This window comes from Hyalella azteca, unplaced genomic scaffold (assembly GCF_000764305.2).
Source record: "Hyalella azteca isolate HAZT.00-mixed unplaced genomic scaffold, Hazt_2.0.2 contig9625, whole genome shotgun sequence".
NCBI lineage: Eukaryota > Metazoa > Arthropoda > Malacostraca > Amphipoda > Hyalellidae > Hyalella > Hyalella azteca.
In genome coordinates, this window is record NW_025939693.1 from 611895 (window position 1) to 632458 (window position 20564).

At 39.9% G+C, this 20564-nt stretch overlaps 2 protein-coding genes across 2 annotated transcripts in view; one reads left to right on the forward strand and one right to left on the reverse strand.

Annotated features, from left to right (window-relative positions):
- The window catches only part of LOC108681474 (dedicator of cytokinesis protein 9), a 26562-nt gene extending 16278 nt beyond the window's left edge, over positions 1 to 10284 (forward strand). The window contains exons 24-36 of the mRNA XM_018170508.1: positions 197 to 664; positions 1459 to 1662; positions 2172 to 2347; positions 2713 to 2906; positions 3264 to 3378; positions 3746 to 3906; positions 4302 to 4422; positions 4928 to 5136; positions 5434 to 5578; positions 6036 to 6059; positions 6526 to 6624; positions 6890 to 7835; positions 8145 to 10284. Coding sequence (XP_018025997.1) covers positions 197 to 664; positions 1459 to 1662; positions 2172 to 2347; positions 2713 to 2906; positions 3264 to 3378; positions 3746 to 3906; positions 4302 to 4422; positions 4928 to 5136; positions 5434 to 5578; positions 6036 to 6059; positions 6526 to 6624; positions 6890 to 7835; positions 8145 to 8409 — 3127 coding nt within the window. The 3' untranslated portion in view covers positions 8410 to 10284. The remainder of the gene's footprint in view (positions 1 to 196; positions 665 to 1458; positions 1663 to 2171; positions 2348 to 2712; positions 2907 to 3263; positions 3379 to 3745; positions 3907 to 4301; positions 4423 to 4927; positions 5137 to 5433; positions 5579 to 6035; positions 6060 to 6525; positions 6625 to 6889; positions 7836 to 8144) is intronic.
- LOC108681486 (40S ribosomal protein S4) lies at positions 10281 to 17674 on the reverse strand. Its single transcript, XM_018170520.2, has 6 exons — positions 17576 to 17674; positions 14585 to 14730; positions 14018 to 14127; positions 11968 to 12237; positions 10897 to 11026; positions 10281 to 10424 (listed from the first exon to the last, which is right to left on the reverse strand). Exons 1-6 carry the CDS (start codon positions 17579 to 17581, stop codon positions 10304 to 10306), a joined length of 783 nt encoding a protein of 260 aa, XP_018026009.1. The 5' UTR covers positions 17582 to 17674; the 3' UTR covers positions 10281 to 10303.
- Between the last annotated feature and the right edge of the window lie 2890 nt (positions 17675 to 20564).

A 20564-nucleotide genomic window follows, 5' to 3' on the forward strand; every position in this document is an offset into this window, starting at 1 on the left:
CAACGATTAAAGCGTGTTCCTTCTTTAGTCCACGAGGCGATGAACCTTTACTTCTTTCATTACAATACAATGGACTTGTATTTTTATGATTAAAATTCAACTTCGAGGCGCACAATTCGCTCGTATTACTCTTCTTATATGTTAGAATCAATGCTTGATTACGGTGTAAAATTAACGCAAACATTTGCTGCGGCAGGGTGACGTACGCCAGCAGCGTGGACGGTGGGACGACGCCCGTCGCCCAGACGCCATCGCGCGGCACCTCCTTACGCCTTGACATGACGACGCCCTCGACCCCTCACGCCCCTCGCACCACTCACGCCCTCTCCTCCCAGAACAGCATCAACTCCTACGCCTCAAATCAGCTCTCCTTCATCTCACACACGCCATCAGCCGCGTCACATCACAGCGAGGCCTCCTACCTCTCCCTCATCGCGGGGCCTGGGGGCTTTGGGATTGCTCCTGGTGGGGGGTTCTTCTTAGGACGTCCTGGTGGTGTGGGGGAGCTTTTCTCAAGAGGGGGTACCGCCCTTTTGCTAAGTCCTGGCCGGTCGTCCACCAGCCTGGAGAGCGAGGACGTACCTCCTTCCGTGACGGCGTCTGAGACGACACTGGAGGAAGACAGCGAGGACAAGGACGACAGGGAGTCCAAAACTCATTCGAGGTAGTAGTAGTATTATGGTGGCTAGTATTTATTATAATATACGTACGTAAGTAGTGTTTTGTTAAAATGTACGTAGGTAGCATTTTATTAACACGTTGACTACGTATTGGTACATATGCGTACCACGAAATGTATTTCTCCAGGAGGTAGTGGTACATAATTCAGGTTGCCTAAAATCGGCCAAATCCGAGAACAAAAAAAAAAAAGGCCGAAAATTCAATGTATGCTAGTTTATTTGTAGGTTCCGCTATAAAAGTTCCATTTATTTTCTTTTTGCAGTATTTAAAATTTAATTAGGAAGTACCCCTATCATAAATTTTAGCCGGCCAACGCAATTGAGAAAAACTAAATCACGGAATTTGTCCGGAAAAAATGACCGTCTGGCAACCCTGCTTAAAGAAAAGTACAAAAAATGAAATAATAGTACAAGATGAAGCAATCGTAGTAAACGTGTTAAATCATATGTAGGTAGTATTTTAACTGCAAACGTTATAGAATAAAACATGAAAAAAATGAAATTCTCCTGGTGTTATTTTCGAACTGAACGCGTTGATCTCTTCACGCGGATTATAAAATAATTTAATTCATACTTTTTCTCTGGAAATTATCTGAAAATAGATAATTAATGATAGAATTTGTGATGTTTTAATCTTATTCAGTAACGAATTTTAATAACTTAATGTTGAAACTCTGTCATTACGTACTTATATAAATTCACTAATAAATCGCAATAAATAGGTACACATAGGTTTTGTGAATAATTAGTTTATTACTGATGAATTTGTGTTGTACAGGCAGCTGAGCGTGTCATTCGCTGGCGAGTGCAGCGGCGTTAATGGCGAGTTTAGTGAAGTGAAGCGCTACGACAAACTCAGACCCACGCCAGAGCTGCTGCTGTGCCTCCTGCAGGTGCTGAGGCATGTCCCCCAGCAGCACATGGTGGGCTACTGGACCACACTCAGCAACGAGGCGCTCCTAGACTTCCTCACGCTTCTGCAGTGAGCTCAGTAATGCTTAATTACCTATACTTCCGTGCCACTAGTGCTTTGCTCTACTTTACGCGCCGGTAGTGCTTACTTTGCTCTACTTTACGCGCCGGTAGTGCTTACTTTGCTCTACTTTACGCGCCGGTAGTGCTTGCTTTGCTCTACTTTACGCGCCGGTAGTGCTTGCTTTGCTCTACTTTACGCGCCGGTAGTGCTTACTTTGCTCTACTTTCCGCGCCGGTAGTGCTTACTTGGCTCTACTTTACGCGCTTTCTCACCTGAGAAATGGAACCTAATTTCTTTTAAGATAATTTCAATTTGCCTGAAATAATCCCTTGGGAAATCCATCCCATCCCATTGATGCTGAAAACTAGTAAAATTTGTTCAAATAAGGAACAGTAATTTTAAACTATTTCCTACAAAATTGTTTGTGGTAGTTAATTTGTTATTTACATCGATATTTTTTAGTGATGGAATATGTTAATTACTAGACATTAATGACTGTTTTTTACTTGCTTCAGCCTGTGTTTGGAGCACTTCCGCTACGCCGGTAAGCGTGCAGCGCTACGGCAGCTGCCCGGCAGCCAACTGCAGCAGGCGCAGCGCGGCAGCGCCTCCAGAAAGTCTTCCACGCTCCCAGCCAAGCTCCAGCCCCCCTTCAGCAGCATGGCGCCTGGCAGCACCGACACATATCCTGGCAAGCTTCCCATTTTATGACATTTTCTGTGCCGGTGAAACTCTGGCTTTCCTTTATAGATCGTGAGAGCTGCGACCGATTCATATCCTGCAAGTCCCAGTTATATTTTGTTGCCGGGGCAACTCGTGTGTTTGATCTCATTTCTGTCTTTCTATACTGTTTTTGTGTAACCTTAAAGGGCTGAAATGGTAGTGGTCAATTTTTTTATGTATTGAACATGCTAATTCGTTTTTTCGATAAACGTCATTAATCCGCTTTGTCGGCTTGATCCGATATTATCAGATTGATCAACCTCGACCCGATTTTACAGTTTGAGAGTCTCTACTATGAGACAACAATTGAGTTTTCTATTATTGGCTTGCCAGGTCCCTCATCTTCTTGCCTGACGACGAGCAGCTCAAGTGGCAGCAACAGTAGCGGGTTTGCGTGGCAGCGGTCACTGCAAGACGCTAATCTTGCCACCCAAGTGGGCCTCGTGGTGCTGGACACACTCAGCACACTCATGACCCACTGCACTGAGAGGCTTGTAGAGCCCGCCAGCGAGGCGCTGCTTAATAAGGTCCATCTCCACTCTTAATGTTTTTAAGATCCATCACAATTGTTAGGTGTTTAACTACCGTCAGTGACTCTTGAGTCGCCACTCAGCTCATACTGCACTTGACTCGTTTTTATTCATAAATATAAATAAATTCAATAGCTTCGTCAGAGTAATCTGGTCATATCCATAATTTTTTTCTTGTTTTCATTCATTATTAAAAAAAATTTAATAGCCTCGTAATTAAATTTTTCGAGTGTGATGTAACGTAATTTTGTTCAGGGGTTTTACTGGAAATATAATTTTGCTCTTGACGATTTCTTTTCAATTCGGAACATTGTGTTACATTATAATCATCTTAACTTCTTGTTTACCCTGCAGACAGTCGGGCTACACCTGATAATGCTGCAACTCGGCCAGTCCGAGACGCTGCAGAAGCACATCTTCGCTGCCCTGCGCGGCTACATTGAGACCTTCCCAGACACGCTTTTCCAAGGTACAAATTTTTTGGAGAATTTTTATCGCCTAGGGGAGGTTTTGGTGTGAAAAATATTATTATTGCTGTTCAAACATCAGTCATTTGTCTTATAACGTAGTAGAGATATTTTCACTCATGATGCATCGGAACGAGTGGTAGAAACGTTTCTATACAGCAGAATTTCTGGGCCTCTCGCACATGAAACAAATTTTTGTCTCTGTTTGCAGGCCAAGTTTTCCTCGAGCAGCCGTCCTTTCCGATATTCAGATTATTTGCTCGATGATGTCTCGAAATGTTTCATTTCACTTTATTGATAAGAACACCAATGAGTTGTTAATGATGCACATGTTACAGTAGTATTACAATGACTCTTGAAACTGTCCAGGCGATGCAAGCGTATGTGGTTGGCTGTGCTTCGAGCTGCTCAAGAGCTGCAACAGCAAACTGAGCAGCGTGCGGCAGGAGAGCAGCGCTGTGCTCTACCTGCTCATGCGCGCCAATTACTTGCATTGCCAGCACGCCGGCATCAACAGAGTCCATCTGCAGGTGAGCGTCCTTAACAGAAATATCCATTGTTTCATTTGCTGTACAGTAAAATAAATATATGTTGAGCGTCCTCTCAGTTAACAGAAATATCCATTGTTTCATTTGCTGTACAGTAAAATAAATATATGTTGAGCGTCCTCTCAGTTAACAGAAATATCAATTGTTTCATTTGCTATACAGTGCAATATATATGTGGTCTAACTGGACGCTTCATCTTCGTTTCCTACTAATGGTCTCACGGATTGGTTGATAACTGATCAACCAATCACGGATCAATGCGATATTATAAGCTTTTAAAAATACTCACGATTTGATGTTTTACTGTTGTGGGGTAGTTTTGATATCGATGACCGTTTTATCGTACGTAAGTGAAGGACAACTGTCGTGTTTTGCAGGTGATCATCTCAGTATCTCAGCTGCTGGGCGAAGCGATGGGTCTGAACAACGCCCGCTTCCAGGAGAGCATGGCGCTCATCAATAACTATGCCAACACAGACAAAGCCATGCAAAATACCGGTAAAATTTTATCACTGGAGCATTAAGCCAGTTGCAGAAACTATTTTTTCTACATGCATGCATGCTTCCAATCAATAGGGTGTTGATTTTAAAAACATTATTGTTAAATTGGTCTCAAATTCGGTGTTCCCTTGTAAGAGTAGCTGCTTTCATCCGTGCATGCTTCTCTTGCTGTAGGCAGAGTCGTACTCATCCAAACAGCACAAAATCATCCATCATGGACGCGGATCATTTAGTCTTTTGCAATAGAATTTGTTATACTAATTTGAGAGTTTAGCCTGTCTTAACTTTAAAACATGACTTTTTATTTTGAAGTGTCACTAAATTTATTATCCCCTCCTTTATATCAAGTTGATCTTTTATAACTTCCAGAGGAATATAATCTGGTTATTGTTGACTACTGAATGCCTGTTAGTGTGCCTGATAAATTTTGTAACTGTTAATTGTTCAGATTTACTTTGCTTGGTAAAGCACAGTACGTAAATTTAGCTCTACATGTTTGCAGGTTTGATGACCGAAGTACGCGACCTGACTACGCGGGTGCGCACTGTGCTTGTGGCCACGGCGCAGATGGCGCACCACAGCAACGATCCTGAGATGCTGTGTTCCCTGCAGCACTCGCTGGCAGCCTCGTACGCCGCGACGCCACAGCTACGCATCACGTGGCTTCATGCCATGGCCAGGCTGCACCTGCAGCACCGCTGCATCTCAGAGGTCTTATTTTTGAACTTTACTCAATAGTTTGACCATTGGTCCACTTGCATGATTATATTTACCAGACCGATCGAGACGAATATCATTAACGACGGTTTGTTCATCCGTGATCAGAGGGCTTATCTACGTTCAGTATTGGCAGTATACATTTATATTTTAACTGCGACAATAGGTGTATTTACTTTTTTATAATAAATATAGCCAAATGCTTTCTTTTACAAAATTTTTTTGTGCTTGCTCCTTGTCTACCATTTGTGCAAAGTATTTTGGTGAATGATTGAGACGGAGGACTTGCAGGCCGCAATGTGTGAGGTGCACATCGCGGCGGTGATGGCGGAGTACCTGAAGGGTGAGAAGCTGTACAGTGAAGGCTGTGCCCCCTTCAACATCATTAGCCCCAACATCCTCAAGGACGAGAACAACACACGTACCGATCACGCAGGTTGGCGTCCACTCATTCACTTCATTTTAGCTCTAAATCGTTTGTCTGTTCGACCTGACCTCACAGTGACATGGTTTAGACGATCGTTTATTTACATTTCCATTTGCACTTTTCGAAGAGCCTTAATTCATTGGATTTCATACAACCAATAATGTATTGGTGTTTGTGGTATTTAATTTTGTTTTCAATATCTTTCCTGTATTATATTGCACGTTGGTGTTATTCTACTTCCATCTAATTAACTGAATTGCAAATTCATTACTGTTGTTATCGTCATATTACTTCCTTTACGTTATATGATTAGCACGCCTGAATGTGTTTTTTTTTTTGTTCCTACACGCTCGTTTCGGCTTGCCGGCATCCTGATGCCTCCTCTCCTACGTCTCTTCCTCTAATCTCCGTGAATGTGAATCTCTGTTCCCTTTGTTTTGCCACTCCCTCCGCTCATCTCGAGCAGCTTTTCTGGCCAACGAGTGGCTGGGTGAGTTCATTACCGACTCCATCTTAAACTAGATGTTAACATGGTTTGAAACCGTTTATGCTTTAATATCTGTTACTAGTTGAATTACTTGTTCTGTTGGTCTTAACTATGATGCTCCTGTTTATATGCATATTTTTCATCCTCCGAAGACCATCCCCTATAGTAGATCTTATTTCCATCAATTATGTTATGTCAATTATTATGTCCTGATGGTCTCAAAATTACAGGTCTTAAATTGAAAAATTATGTACGTACAAGCCTCGTTTTATACACGAACTTTTGTGTTCGCTTCCTCATTCAAGTTTTAAGACTGACGACTAACATTTGACCCTAACAAACACTGGTATGATGTCACTTATTTTAGATTTGAATCAGAGGCAGATTGATTTTTTCTCATTTTCGGTCATTATTTAGAATGTTTAGCCGCCGTATTGGAGGTTACGTTATGACTTCATGTTCATTTTAGGAGGCCAAACAGACACCGTGTTCACGCTGGACTCCCTCATCACGCAACTAGAGTGCTGTGCTCTCATGCTTGACAAAGCTGAGCGATATGAACAGCTCGGTTAGTAAATCCGTGATTTATATATTCATACCAATTATTTACTGAGATATACCTGGAGCTACTCAAATACAGTCAGTTAGCATTGATTAGATAATTTTTTATCCAATTTCTCGATCAGGTTTTGAATTTTAGCAAGTTTGCGCTTTCATCATACCTATGATCTATCCAGATAACATTTTTTCTCCTAAATTACCGAACCATTTGGCTTGTTTTATATGATAAAACTGTGTTAAAACGTCTATGTATGTGTCTTTTCTTAATATAGGAAATTTGTATCGCATCCTGGTGCCAATATACGAAGAGCGTCGCAACTACTCAGCTCTGGTGCACTGCTACTCGCACCTCTACCAAGCCTACACACGCGTAGTTGAAGTCAACAACTCGCGCAAGCGCCTCCTGGGCACTTACTTTAGGGTGGCTTTTTATGGAGTGCTGCACTTCGAAGACGAGGCTGGTAAAGAGTATATCTACAAAGAGCCTAAAGTAACCTCCCTGGCCGAGGTATCCGAACGTCTTTACCAACAGTACTGCGACAAATTCGGCAAAGAAAACGTCAAGATGATCATGGACTCGAACGCAGTGGACTTGGAAGAGCTTGATCCTCGTCTTGCTTACGTGCAAGTAACGCATGTCGTGCCTTATTTCAACGATGAGGAGAATCTCCAAAGACAAACTGAGTATGAGCGCAACAACAACATAAATCAATTTGTTTTTGAGACGCCTTTCACGCGTCCTTCTGAAGACGAGGAACTCGACACGAACAGCTTGTCCAGCGGTTCCGATGTACGAACTAAGACAAAGCCCAAAGCTCATGGACGTTTGCAAGATCAGTGGAAGAGGCGGGTCATCGTAACGACCAGTTATTGCTTCCCTTACGTCCAGAAACGCATCCCAATCATCGACTGCAAAGTGCGTGAAATGTCGCCTATTGAAGTTGCCATTGACGAAATGCAGGGACGAGTGAAGGAACTAAACGACGTCATCAATAAGAAACCCACTGACATCAAGAAACTACAGTTGAAACTGCAAGGCAGCATAAGTGTTCAAGTTAATGCTGGACCTCTAGCTTACGCCACCACCTTCCTCCAGGATGTTCTGATCCCTTCTCACTCCCCCACCCCATCTACCACTGCCATGGACTCCGTATCAATGGCTTCAGAGGGCACAGCGTATCCTGTGAACCAAGTCTCGCGTCTCAGAGAGCTCTACAGGTTAGCTTAGTTGTAATGTACTCCTGCTGTACACCGAACTCCTAAGGAATTAAATAAGTGGCAAATCATGCTTCAGACTTTCTAGTATAGTAATTATTAAGTATTAACTTCGAATATTGTCATGACGAGCTAAGGGTTCGCCGAGTTATAAGTGATCATGTATCGTGAAATACACGTTAACTCTCGTAACTTTTTAACTTCAGACTACTATTTCTAAAAATAGGTATATTATGTTGCCAAGGTAATTCTAAGTTGTTATTCCCATTTATAATGATATCACATGCACTACAGCCTCTTCTCATGGTGCAGGCAATTCATGGTGACGTGTAAGGTGGCGTTGGAGTTGAATGCTCAGCTCATAGGCCCAGACCAGAGCGAATATCAGATGGCGTTGGAGGCGACATATGGCGAGCTTCAGAGCGCTCTGGAGGCCGTGTTGGGGACGGAGGGCGGGGCGTTGCTGCACTCCGACCACAGGAATAACCGCACGAGCCAAGTGAGCTGCGCCAGCCACCCTGGCGGCGCCTACTTCAGCCTCTTGGGAGGCTATGGCGGCTCAAGCATGGAGTGCTGAGAGTCCACAACGGCAATGACGATTATCTCAGTTTCAAGGGCTTCATTGCTCTATGAACTAAGTTAATTTTTTTGCGTCTTCACCATGCGTTTTCAGCGTATTGCAGCTATAATATTTTAGTACTCTAAATATGAAAATACTCAGTGCCGTAAGGCCAGTTTTTATCCAGTAACTTATTGTTTAAAATTCCTTTCATCACCGCCATTGGCCACAGAAAAATCACGAAAATATTAAATATTGGAGAATTGTCCGCAAGTTAACCAAAATTAACCAGTACTGGACGGTTTGCATTTCTCATCTGGGAAGCGACGAATCGGCAGGAAAAATAATTGATCGCTTTTCTGTGTGCGTTGTTTTATCTTCGTGACAAATGACGATGGCACGACTAAATTTCGCATATTTTAAAACGTCGGTGAAGTTCCGGATGACAGCTAAAGTACAACTTGTCTGTGCAACTTCTTGTACAAATTGTTTATTTTTTAGCCAAAGAAATGCGAAGCGTGTTTTTTATTTCTACACTAATAAATTTTTTTACGTGACATTTCTTAAATGGCAACGATTTTAGTTCGTAATTTAATATCTATATCGATTAACATGGTCGACTTCAATACTCACTTTGTTAGAATGTCTAATTGGGCCTAATGGGTTCTAATGCAATTCTAATAATAATTATTATGACTTACTTTATATGATAACTTAATTTCTTTTTGTACTAACGCACGTTCTCGTTTTTTGCTGTGAAGCGTTAATATAGTTCCTAATGCCAATTCTTACTTAGCACGTGTTCTTTTTTGCGTCTTGAATTTAATGGCAGCTTAGAGTATCAGTATGAAGCTTTTACCGTTATTGACTCGTCTTACGATCTTGATTTGTAAGGTGTACAAGTTAGCTGCTATTTACGAGATGTATGATCTTCCTATGAATCATTCCTTCGCAACAATACGTGAAAGATAATAAGTATGACCTTATTCGTCACGCTATATGGAATTTAGATAGCCTAATAATAGCTTTTAATAAAATGAGTATTATGAATGAATCTCAGCGACGTTTGTCATGAATTAGCGATTAAATGTTCGAATTATTACTGGAATAGGAAGTACGATTTCAATTTGCCGTGTCTTGTGTCAGCCGCAGTAGTAAACCTATGCACAAATTGTTCAACTAAGTTGAACACATGCTCCGTGCAATACAGGCAACAATGTGTCTTAATTACTATCTAAAATTCTATATCACGAATGTTGTGGGGACAAATTATTATCTTACGTAGGTTAGTACATAATTTCAAGTTTTTCGTTTTAACGGTGCATATTCAGTTTTAGTCGATAAACTGCCGTTGTGATCCACCAATGAAGGATCTACTGTAGTGTCATAATATTTCTGCAACAAACAGTACGTACCATGGCGTCTCGGATAGGCATTATGTACGGGCTGACATTTAAGCCTGAACAAATTTCACATTTTCCAGGCCCCTTTTCGTGTACGCTTTTCTAACTCTAACGCGTGGAATATCTTGAATGTTGATAATTTTTTAAGAGCAATACATTGTGACTTCAGGACAGCAACATGTCAGACATAACAGTACTTGCAGAAATTCTCTTTAGCGAATTTAGTTTAAACCATACCTGTGCCATTCTAACATAGTATGAACTGACGTGCGACAATATGTATTCATGTTTCCACGTAACCCATGACATTGTTTATATCAATCCTAATCCATAGGTAATGTCAATCTTTTCAATGTGAAATTATGTCTGTCTAGAAAATGAGCGATATAATCCTTTTTCATCTTTAGACGCTAGCGAAGAACCATTCAGTACTCTCAGCGTACCATTCAATTGTGTTGACATGAGCAGGTTCAATAAAAATCGTTCTGGAGTAGCGTGTTTTATTGAAGCTACTTTTTCTTGGCAAGACGCCTGTCTCGCTCTTCAGCGACAGTGAGCTTAACGCCCTTGCCTTTAGGAAGCGAGATGTATGCCTTGGTGCCCTTGCCAATGACGAACACGTTCTGCAGTCTGAAATGCAAAAACCCCTCTTGAACTGTCGAAATAGTGATGGTGATGATATCGCGGCGCTTCAGCGACAGGTACTCGTGCACATTGCATACTGACAACTTTATTCTTTATTTAGATTATGTATCAGATGCGTTAAGGTCGAAGTTAATAACTACGAACATAGCCCTGATTTTGATATGCGCTATTTTGTCCCCCACAGAAATCTGACGAAGCCGTGGTCTACAATAGCGCTTTGGCCATCTCACAGATACGAATCAGAAATACATTTCTTCTAGCCTGAATAAACAGCGTGTAACATTAATGCACAAATATCGTCATATAGGCTTTTCATTAACACATGATCTAATGACACTTATTTGGTCACAATTAACGTTATTGCGACATTATTACAATAAACTTCGTCGAGACAATGCAATGAGCACACAAATAAAGCATTGTCTTCACTGTTCCATGAATAGGATAAATGGCTTACCTGGTGGCAAAAACGTTGCCGACAGCATCCTTGATGCGGACGATGTCAAAACCTCCAGCGTGGTGGTCGCGGGCGATGATCACACCGATACGGCCCAAGTTACGACCGCCAGTCACAATGGAGAGGTTACCTGCACAAACCAATATTGTGTAAAAACAGGTTAAACTAACAGCAATATTTATTATACATTGCAGGCCGACTTACAAACCATCACTTCGGAAAAAATGTGGTCTGCTATACGACCAAGCTTTACTGTACCACCCCGGGCACTGCAAAAAAGCAATGCATTGTCATACAAAGTTTCCATAGCTATGGATGATAAATTGGAAATCGTTAATAAGATTGCGGCCAGCATGCAGGTTGTCAATTTAGCAAGGGGTCCGGCCAACATAAAAGTACAATCTCCACCATCTTCAAGATCAGAAAACTACCTTTTTGGGCATCATAAAATTATTTCTAGCCTTTGTAATGCAATATATACCCGAAAGAAGTAACTTACGGGGAGGTCCGATACGGATAGCCGTTCATTCATTTTAATGGGAAAATCGGTGCGTTTTATGAACAAGGCAAGTTGCAATATGTACTAAGTTGCTGCAGGAATCGAGTTCGAAAGACCCCAGGAGTTTCACTGCATTGAAAGGTTAACTATAGGCCAATATTATGTACATAGAAAGATACACGTCTACACCAACAAGAAGCAACGAAACCACAATTGGCGTGATGGTATTATAATCGAGGACTGCCAAGAATGATGCTGTAAGCCTCCGTGGTATGCCATTGACTCAAGAGCCCCGGCGACCGTGTGGATGCTAATTTGTTCTCGCTCAATTTTGACCATGCAAGCCATTAGGCAGACACAGCTTCGATATGAGCGGCAATAAAATGTCTATGTATGACCGAGATAAAGTCCAGTCATCTAGATTCCTCTTCATTTGTTACGTTTCCAATGCAATATTAGCGTTGCAGTTTCTTGCTCAATTCAAAGTAACAACAGTAAAAATCTTACTTTTTTTTATTCTCGATTTCACAAGTCATGAGTTGATAAATGTAATAATGAGTCGGTAAACTCACCAGGTTCGAGGCTCATAAAATCCTTGATTTTGCTCTCCTTCATGTCATAGACGATGGTGTCGTTGATCCTGATGAGAGGGTCAGGGTAGCGGATGGTGCGGCCGTCAGAGGTGACGATGGTAGGCACCTTCTTGGGGCCCGTGAACTTCTTCGTGATTTTGCATAACTTGAAATTGGCTTCTTCCTCAGTAATGCGGTGCATCAGGAATCGGCCTTTAATGTCGTATAATATGCGGAAGTTCTCCTTTACGCGGGCGATCTGAACAACATCTGTTAAATCAAACAAATAAGTGAACCCGACTGACAAGTTTTCACTCACAAGTATGAAATAATAGTAATCTTTCAAAACATTAAACTTTCGACTCAACGAGATTAGAGTACATTGAATGTGAACGTTGAAAGGTTTCATTGTGAGCCTCCTTGGTATGCCATTGACTCAGGAGCCTAGGCGACCGTAGTGATGCTGCTTTCTTCTAGCTCATTTATGACTGCCCGCATCACATGACACACACAGCTTCGATAAGAGCAACATATTCAGACAAATGCATCATTTCGACCAGTTACCAAGAGATAAATTAACAAATCCNCGGGCCGAATAAAAGAAGTGTGAAATCAAGAATGACGGTGAAATGAAAAAGAACTCGCAAACGAAGATAAACTCGAAAAAAATTATAAGCTAAAAAAAACCACCGTTTGGTAGTTAGGAATGTATATTCAAAATTTCGTTCAAATCTGTTCAATAGTTAAGAAATTCTTTGATCACTGCGAATTTCGGCCTGTTTCGCAATATACGTGTAACTCAAGAATGAAGGCGAAATTTTAAAAAAATTTACGAGCTAAACATCACTGTTAGGTTATGATGAATACGTGTTCAAAGTTTCATATAGCTGCGTTCATTAGTTTGATAGGTATTACTTGATAATTGAATTTGGAGATTGGTCATGAGACCGGCCACGAGTCCGGACGTAAACTCGCCGCGACGTCTTTGGTTTCCAGTGCTGAAACAGCTGAAAAACATATTGGTTCACTAAATGGGGTGCTATTTGTGAAATACACATTTGTGTTTAACCTTTCTCTTTAAAAATTGCAGCGTACTAAATTTCAAGAAAGAGGCGTAAGTCTGTGGGGGGCGCTAGAAATTCACTAGGGAGCCAAATGGGGCGCCAGCCTGAAAAAGTTTGGAAACCACTGGTTCCCAAACTTTGGTTTGGTTGAAACTGGTTGAAATGTTTCATTGTGAGCCTCCTTGGTATGCCATTGACTCAGGAGCCTAGGCGACCGTAGTAATGCTGCTTTCTTCTAGCTCATTTATGACTGCCTGCATCACACGACACACACAGCTTCGATAAGAGCAACATATTCAGACAAATGCATCATTTCGACCAGTTACCAAGAGATAAATTAGTAACTCCCAGTACTCAATACTTTGAAAATTTGTATGTACATGAAACTGTAACTATAGCCCATTTTAACCAGCACTAAAAAACAATATTTTATAAGCAAAAATAATTATGGTCAATCACTATAGTTCCCTTGTCATCATAGTGAACAGTGAATTGGCATTGAACAAACCTATCATACTTAAAACAGTCGAGTGTGAGGTTTGGCGATAGAAATCTCGATTCGATTTGAAAATAAAGTGTAAGAAAAATATATAAAGAATAAAGTGTAAGCCTCCTTGGTATGCTGCCGGCTGAATAAGAGCCTCAGCGACCGTTTGGAGGCAGACATTTTCTCGCTCCATTTTGACAATGTGAACAAAGATGTTCAACACAGCTTCGATAGGAGCATACACAACAAGCCTAGGATTCCACCATGACCCACAGCAGCATTGAAAATCAGACAGGCCGTTGCGAACAGACAAGTAAAAAGAGATCAATTGAAATGGTCATTGAAGCTAGTTAATAATGCCCAAATAATTGTCTATCCAGTGTCCTGAAACAACCAGAATACTAGAGAAATATAACTCTAGTAGCAATCTCTAGCCTTCATCCTCACATGTATTGCATAAAAATGTGCATTAATTAGAAACCAAGCAACCAATGCTCACCCATGATGCCAGCTGGGAAGTTGGGGTCAGTGCGAACTCTGTGATCAACTTGGATGAGCCTCTGCATTGTGATTTTCTTGGCTTCATCATAATTGAGGGCATACTTGAGTCTATTGGAAAAGAAAAAAATACTCTTATTTAGGCCAAATGGCAATACTCAAGATCACCTGATATATTGTCTTCCCCTATCATTCTTAATATTGAAAATGGACATCAAAATTCATGCTATTTCAGTATTTCATACAAATTAACAATATATTTTAAATTAATGACAATTAAATGAAGTTAATTTCCCTTTGTGTATGCAATAGAGAATTAGTAATTTACACATAAAATGTTCTGTGCACAGTGAAAATATTTTATAATTCTTTCATTGTGATTCATATCTTCAATGAACAAATTATAAGAAAATGCTCAGGAGTGAACATATTTTAGATGAGCAAAGATAAAATGTCTATTTTTTTCCAAAGTAAAATTGACAGCATGATGTTCATTCTCTTGTGCAACTAAAATACAATAAAAATAATAGAAATTGTAATTTAACTCTTATTCAAACATGCTATGCACCTGTTCCTGATGAGCAGAACAATTGGGATTGACTCCCGAAGCTTATGCGGACCAGGAGCCGGACGAGGTGCAAACACACCACCAGTCTTGTCCAAGAGCCAAGATTTGGGAGCACAAAGTCTCTTCAGATGCTTTTTAGGTCCACGCTGCAAGAAAAATAATTTTATTAGGTCCTATCAGCAAGAAACTTATGACAATTCAACACTCCTTAAGATCAAATCAAATGTTGAACTAACAAGCTAGTTAACTATTTAATGGCACAAGTAGGATAAATAAAAAATAAAAATAGGCTCAAATAGAGGCAAAATGTTCAAAAATAGGCTCAAAGCAAACTTAATCTTTTCAGCATATACTACCATCCGCACAACAAGGTTTGAATTTAATTGCATCCAAGTTAAATTTTATGTACTAATAATTTAATGGCAGCCATCCACATAACAAGGTTTGAATTTAATTGCATTTAAAATAAATTTTATGCACTAATAATTTAATGGTAGCCAATCAGGTATCTTATTTTTTGTATGGACTCTGGAATTCCAGTTCGAACTTATCTTTCTAGATACATTAAAACTTGCTGGTCAGTAAACCATATTCTAGATATGGAAAAATTATGGATTTAAATACAATTGACTACAATTCCTGAATTCCATAGATCTAAATCAGCATTCCAATCAAGTTAATAATAATCGTGTCCTCCAATTCAGTGCTTGCTGTGTTATCAAAACAGGAAAATTAGAAGGAGCCACCTGTTACAGAGAAAAACCCATAGCTACCTACTTAAGACAATTTTGCCCATTCCTACAGCCTTTGCTGCAAAGCAGGAAACTGGGCAGAAGCCACCCACGAGTCTGACAAAAACACCGAGATTCTAGCCAATTTTGTTTCTAGGATCCTTTCCTATGTTCCGCAAAAAATAAAGAAAACTGATTGTTTTCACCCAATATTTTCAAGTCAATTGTGAAGTGATTGCTTAGGTATGCCCTCAATTTTAGGAAACTTCTGCAATCTGCACTACATTCCAAATTGGCAGCTTTGTCTAGTTTCATTGGAAAATATTAAGATGAAAAATCGGTATTATTGCAGATTAACTACATCCAAAAAAAAGGGTGTTTTTTTTTTTTAATTATATGTTTTTTGGGGTGTAGATTACAAATCTGAAATCCATTTTTGGCGGTCGGCATCGGAAAACCGATTTTTTTCAGACCCAAAAATCGCGCTAAAAATGCCTAACATCTTGAATGAAACTTACCCGTTGCACTGCAACGGGTAAAGAAGACGAAAATGTTACCCGTTGCAATGCAACGGGTAACATTTTCGTCTTCTTTGTCCATAAATCTGGAGATACATTGCCACATCGAGAGATCACAACCTAACGCCAACTCGCAGGTTGGGTTGGTTCGCCCAGGTTCCTTTTAGATCAAAATGCTATCTAAAAAAAGGAACTTGGCTGACTTAACCCAACCTAAGAGCTTTTTGTAAAATTTCGATGAACAATCCGACCCTTTATATAAAGGTGAGTGGCATAGTGGCAAACCAGAGCTTTTTTAGAATCAGTTCATTTTTAATTTCCTCATTTACTCAAGATTTAAACCAATTTCTTAAGTATGATAATCATAGTGACAAACCAGAGATTTTTTAGAATCAGTTCATTTTTAATTTCCTCATTTACTCAAGATTTAAACCAATTTCTTAAGTATGATAATGCTGGTATCCAGGATACTTTACTGGTCTACATATAGGACTCAAAAATGAACTTGAGAAAGAGTCTAAAAAACTCTCTGCTTTGCCACTATGGTGAGTGGGTAACGTAAGTTACGTAACCCCCATGTTAGTAAGTCGCGAAAAAAATCGGTTTTCCGATGCCGACCGCCAAAAATGGATTTCAGATTCGTAATCTACACCCCAAAAAACATATAATTAAAAAAAAAACACCCTTTTTTTTGGATGTAGTTAATCTGCAATAATACCGAAAAATCTTTCTTAAATACCTATATAACCATATATTCAACACAGAAGAAATTATGTGAAAAGTCCATGGGAAATTGGCCTGATTCATGGGCATTCATGATTCATGTTCTTTTCATGGGTGGCTTCAGCCCAATCTTTCATTTAGCTAGGTTCAAAATCATATAGGTAGGTACCTAGATTAAACTTATAGCACAAAAAGTAGCTAGCTGCCTAGCTCCTCTATTCATGATAATGGCTGGCCTTCAGCCTCCAGTTAGCCTATAATTATTGAATATTGATCTATTTTTTCTATGTGCATCCAAATTAAACCAGTTTTTTACATAGTAGCCATCTGAATTCTGGAATGTTGGGCAGAATTCTACAGAAATCACAAATAAAACCTATTGAATTACAGGTGATTTTCCAAAATTGAAGAAAAAAATTAGTTCCTTGTCAACTTGGGTTTTGGTGTAAGAAATTAGCTATGCAAAGCCCATACAAATGGATGAAATTTATGGCAAGTATGGGCATTTTTATTGATTCACAGCTGTTTTCTGTCCAATTCTCCAGAAGAGGCTAGCCTCTCAACCGCATATGCTTCAATATTTCAATTTCATTTAGAACTCCACTATTCAGTGTCAAAGTTACTGGTCAAAAATCAGCACCCTGAAATTGCAACGCTGACTGTGCCTTGACAATCATACCTACTCTGAAATCTGTATACAATGTTACAATCACAGAGGCTGACCATACACAGGTAGTCGATAGTGGCAAGGCAGAAACTTCTTAGTCTCTTCCTCAAATTCAATTACGAGTTCTATAAGTAAACTAGCAAAGCATAACGGATACCAGCATTATCATAAATGAGATACTGGTTCAATTCTCGAGTAAATGAGGAAAGTAAGATCATATTGATTCTAAAAAATCTTCGATTTGCAACAAGGTCACAGAATAAATTAGCTAGGGTTGAGTTTGAAAATATAGTTTCCTAGAAGAATGTTTCATCTATAAATGAAATTACACTTAAAATATGTTATCACTCACAGCCATTATGGATTTTTAAATTCAAGCTCAGGTTATAGGCTCAACCTAGGTCCATCGGCGAAACTGAACAAGAACGGATACAGACTGAGAAAATGGTTCTGAAATCAAACCCTCAGCCAGAAGATCTCTAAAGCGAACACACAATTAAACGGAGTTTCGGATCAATTATTTTAAAATTCTTTGTGAGAGGGAAAGTAGAGAGAATTGATCAGTTAAAAAAATTCTTACCTATATAAATTTCTGTCGATTAGCGCCTACTGGAGCTACTGAAAAACATAGGTTGAAAAATTTCGGTTGGTGTCAAGCAGGTCAAAAAAATTAAGTCCGCATGTATGCAAATTGACATTGATGTCAAAAGCTGATTTTTGAATGTTTCTGAATTAAGAAAAAATATTTTTTAAATGCTTCACACCAATCCTTCTATCTACATTTGTGGAGTCAACAATTTTTTGCCGCTCGAACACTTATGGGAAATTGTGACGAAACACAAATGCAGTTGAGTTCGGAGAAGAGTTTTCTTTTGCAGCGCAGAGATATAAGTTTTTGTGCATGAGTGAATTTTTGTCCATTTGAAGATATACGTGTTTAATCCATATGTCCTTAAAAAATTACTGGAATTTAACTATACACTATAATTTATTACATTTCACCGGCACCGGGAAAAACATGGCTAACCTTAAACAAAACTGACAGAGCCTATCTGCTTAGAGCCTAGAAGAGTTGGTAGGTATCATTTTAATCCCCTTCGGATAGTTACAAGGCGCAGCCCTAAAAAATAGGATGCCTGACGAAGTGGTAGATGTTGCTCTCTTACTAAGAGAGACGCAAGAGGCTCGAGCTTTTTCTTGCATATAATAATTGCATCGCATTTCTCTGAGCACTGAAGGGAGAAATGGGCCCCAAAGATAGCTCTACAGTAGATAAGAAATGCTCATGCAGCCGAAACAAGCCCCAAACATCAAATCTTGTCGGGTCGAAAGAATGCGCGCTGTGAGGTCTCGGACAAATTTACGGCCGGACTCGCGGCATCAGGACCTAACGGTGATGTTTAGCTCGTTCATATTTTTTCAATTAGATCTTCATTCGTACATTATAGAGATATTCGGGCCAATATTTGCAGTGACCAACAAATTTCTTCTAAACTACTGAACATACATGAACGAAATTTTAAATATACATTCCTAACCTCCCAACGGGATGTTTAGCTTGTGACAATTTTTTAGAATTTACTTTCGTTTTTGATGTTTTTCCATTTCACCTTCAATCGCGAGTTATACAGCAATACGGGCCGAAAATCGTAGTAACCAAGAAATTTCTTCTAAACTGCTGAACAGAGTTGAACGAAACTTTGAATATGCACACCTAACCTCCCGACGGTTGTGTTTTGCACCACCGTTGCAAAAAAACACTTGCACACAATTATGACGCTTAGAACGCTGGAGCTGGCCGGCAACAACAAAGTCCTTGGACACCCACCACCTGACATAAGCAGCACAGAAACACAGCTCTCTAGAATGGAGAGAGTACACCTAGCCAGGCTGCGCTGCGGCCACCACCCCTCACTACAAACATACGCAAACAGAATCGGCCAAGCAGACACAAACACCTGCCCATCCTGCCAGAGAGCTCCTCACACTATCACTCACAATCTCCTGGAATGTCCGCTCTGGCAGGATCTCAGACAATACCACATACATAACCTCGGCCCTACAGCTCTGGGGCCACCCCTTGTCGGTGGTGTCGTACCTGCGCGAGGGGGGTCTCTTATAAAAATGAGACCGGGGAACCACAACAACAACAGCAACAACGGAGGTGTTTAACTCATGTCAATTTTTGTTCGATTTTTCCTTTGTTTGCAAGTTATACGGCTATACGGATACGGCTCTTTGTCAACACATTTCACATTCAACACATTCAGCACATTCAAAAATCGCCCTCAGAAATACAGGTCGAATTGCTCTATAACTCACGGATGAAGGTGAAATGGAAACATTTTTCACGAGTTAAACATCATTTCTAGGTCATAATGAATACGTGTACAAAGTTTCATTGAGCTACGTTCATTAGTTTTGGAGATATTCCCTGGCCAGTAAATTTGGAAATTGGCCGTGAGACCGCCGCGAGTCCGGTCGTAAATTTGTCCGACACTTCGCGCTGTGTTTGTGGAAGTGCAAAGAAGAATGTGGCACCTCTGATGATACAATGATGAAGTGTGTTGCGTATGAGCAAAAAGAGGCCTGAGATTCAGAAGATGAACTGTGATGAGATAAAAAAAAGTGTAATGAATGCGGAGGAGCTAGACGGAATTTAGAGAGTGTAAATATCATATATAAATGATATTAATTTTAAAAATTGATTTATGATATATATATTATTATAAATCAACATTATCATTGTTATCTTATTAATAGCAAAATTTTATGCTTCAATATGAGGCGAAGTTGTTTTAATTCTTAACATATCGGGCACAAATGTCATACAATTACATTTACAGTTAGGTAGACATCTTTCGCCGGCGCCTGAAACGCCTAAAAAGCAATTTGTTTTTATTCTAGGGTATGAATGAAAATAAGTTGTAGTATCTATCGCCATCAAATCTTCAATGACATTCAACTTAGTCGATGTGCTGCACCCCTGCACGTACATCTCTGGTCTCCGAGCACAATAAAACAGTTTTAGTATTATCAATATACAATAAAACAGTATTTTAAGAGTAGTATAGAGACCGAGCGCATGGCGCCATTTTCCATAAACAGCTTAAATCATAGGTTACCCCAATCTTACCCTCAAATCTTGCCCAACAAAATTAACTAATTACCCCTGATCCTTCAATATTATTACGAACAATTACCTCAAATCTTACCCAACAAAATTAACTAATTACCTTCAATATTATTACGAACAATTACCCCCGAATTTGTATAAACAGCTTAACAGGGTACTGATCATGAATCTTGCCCAACACAATTAACCAATTACTCCCGAATCA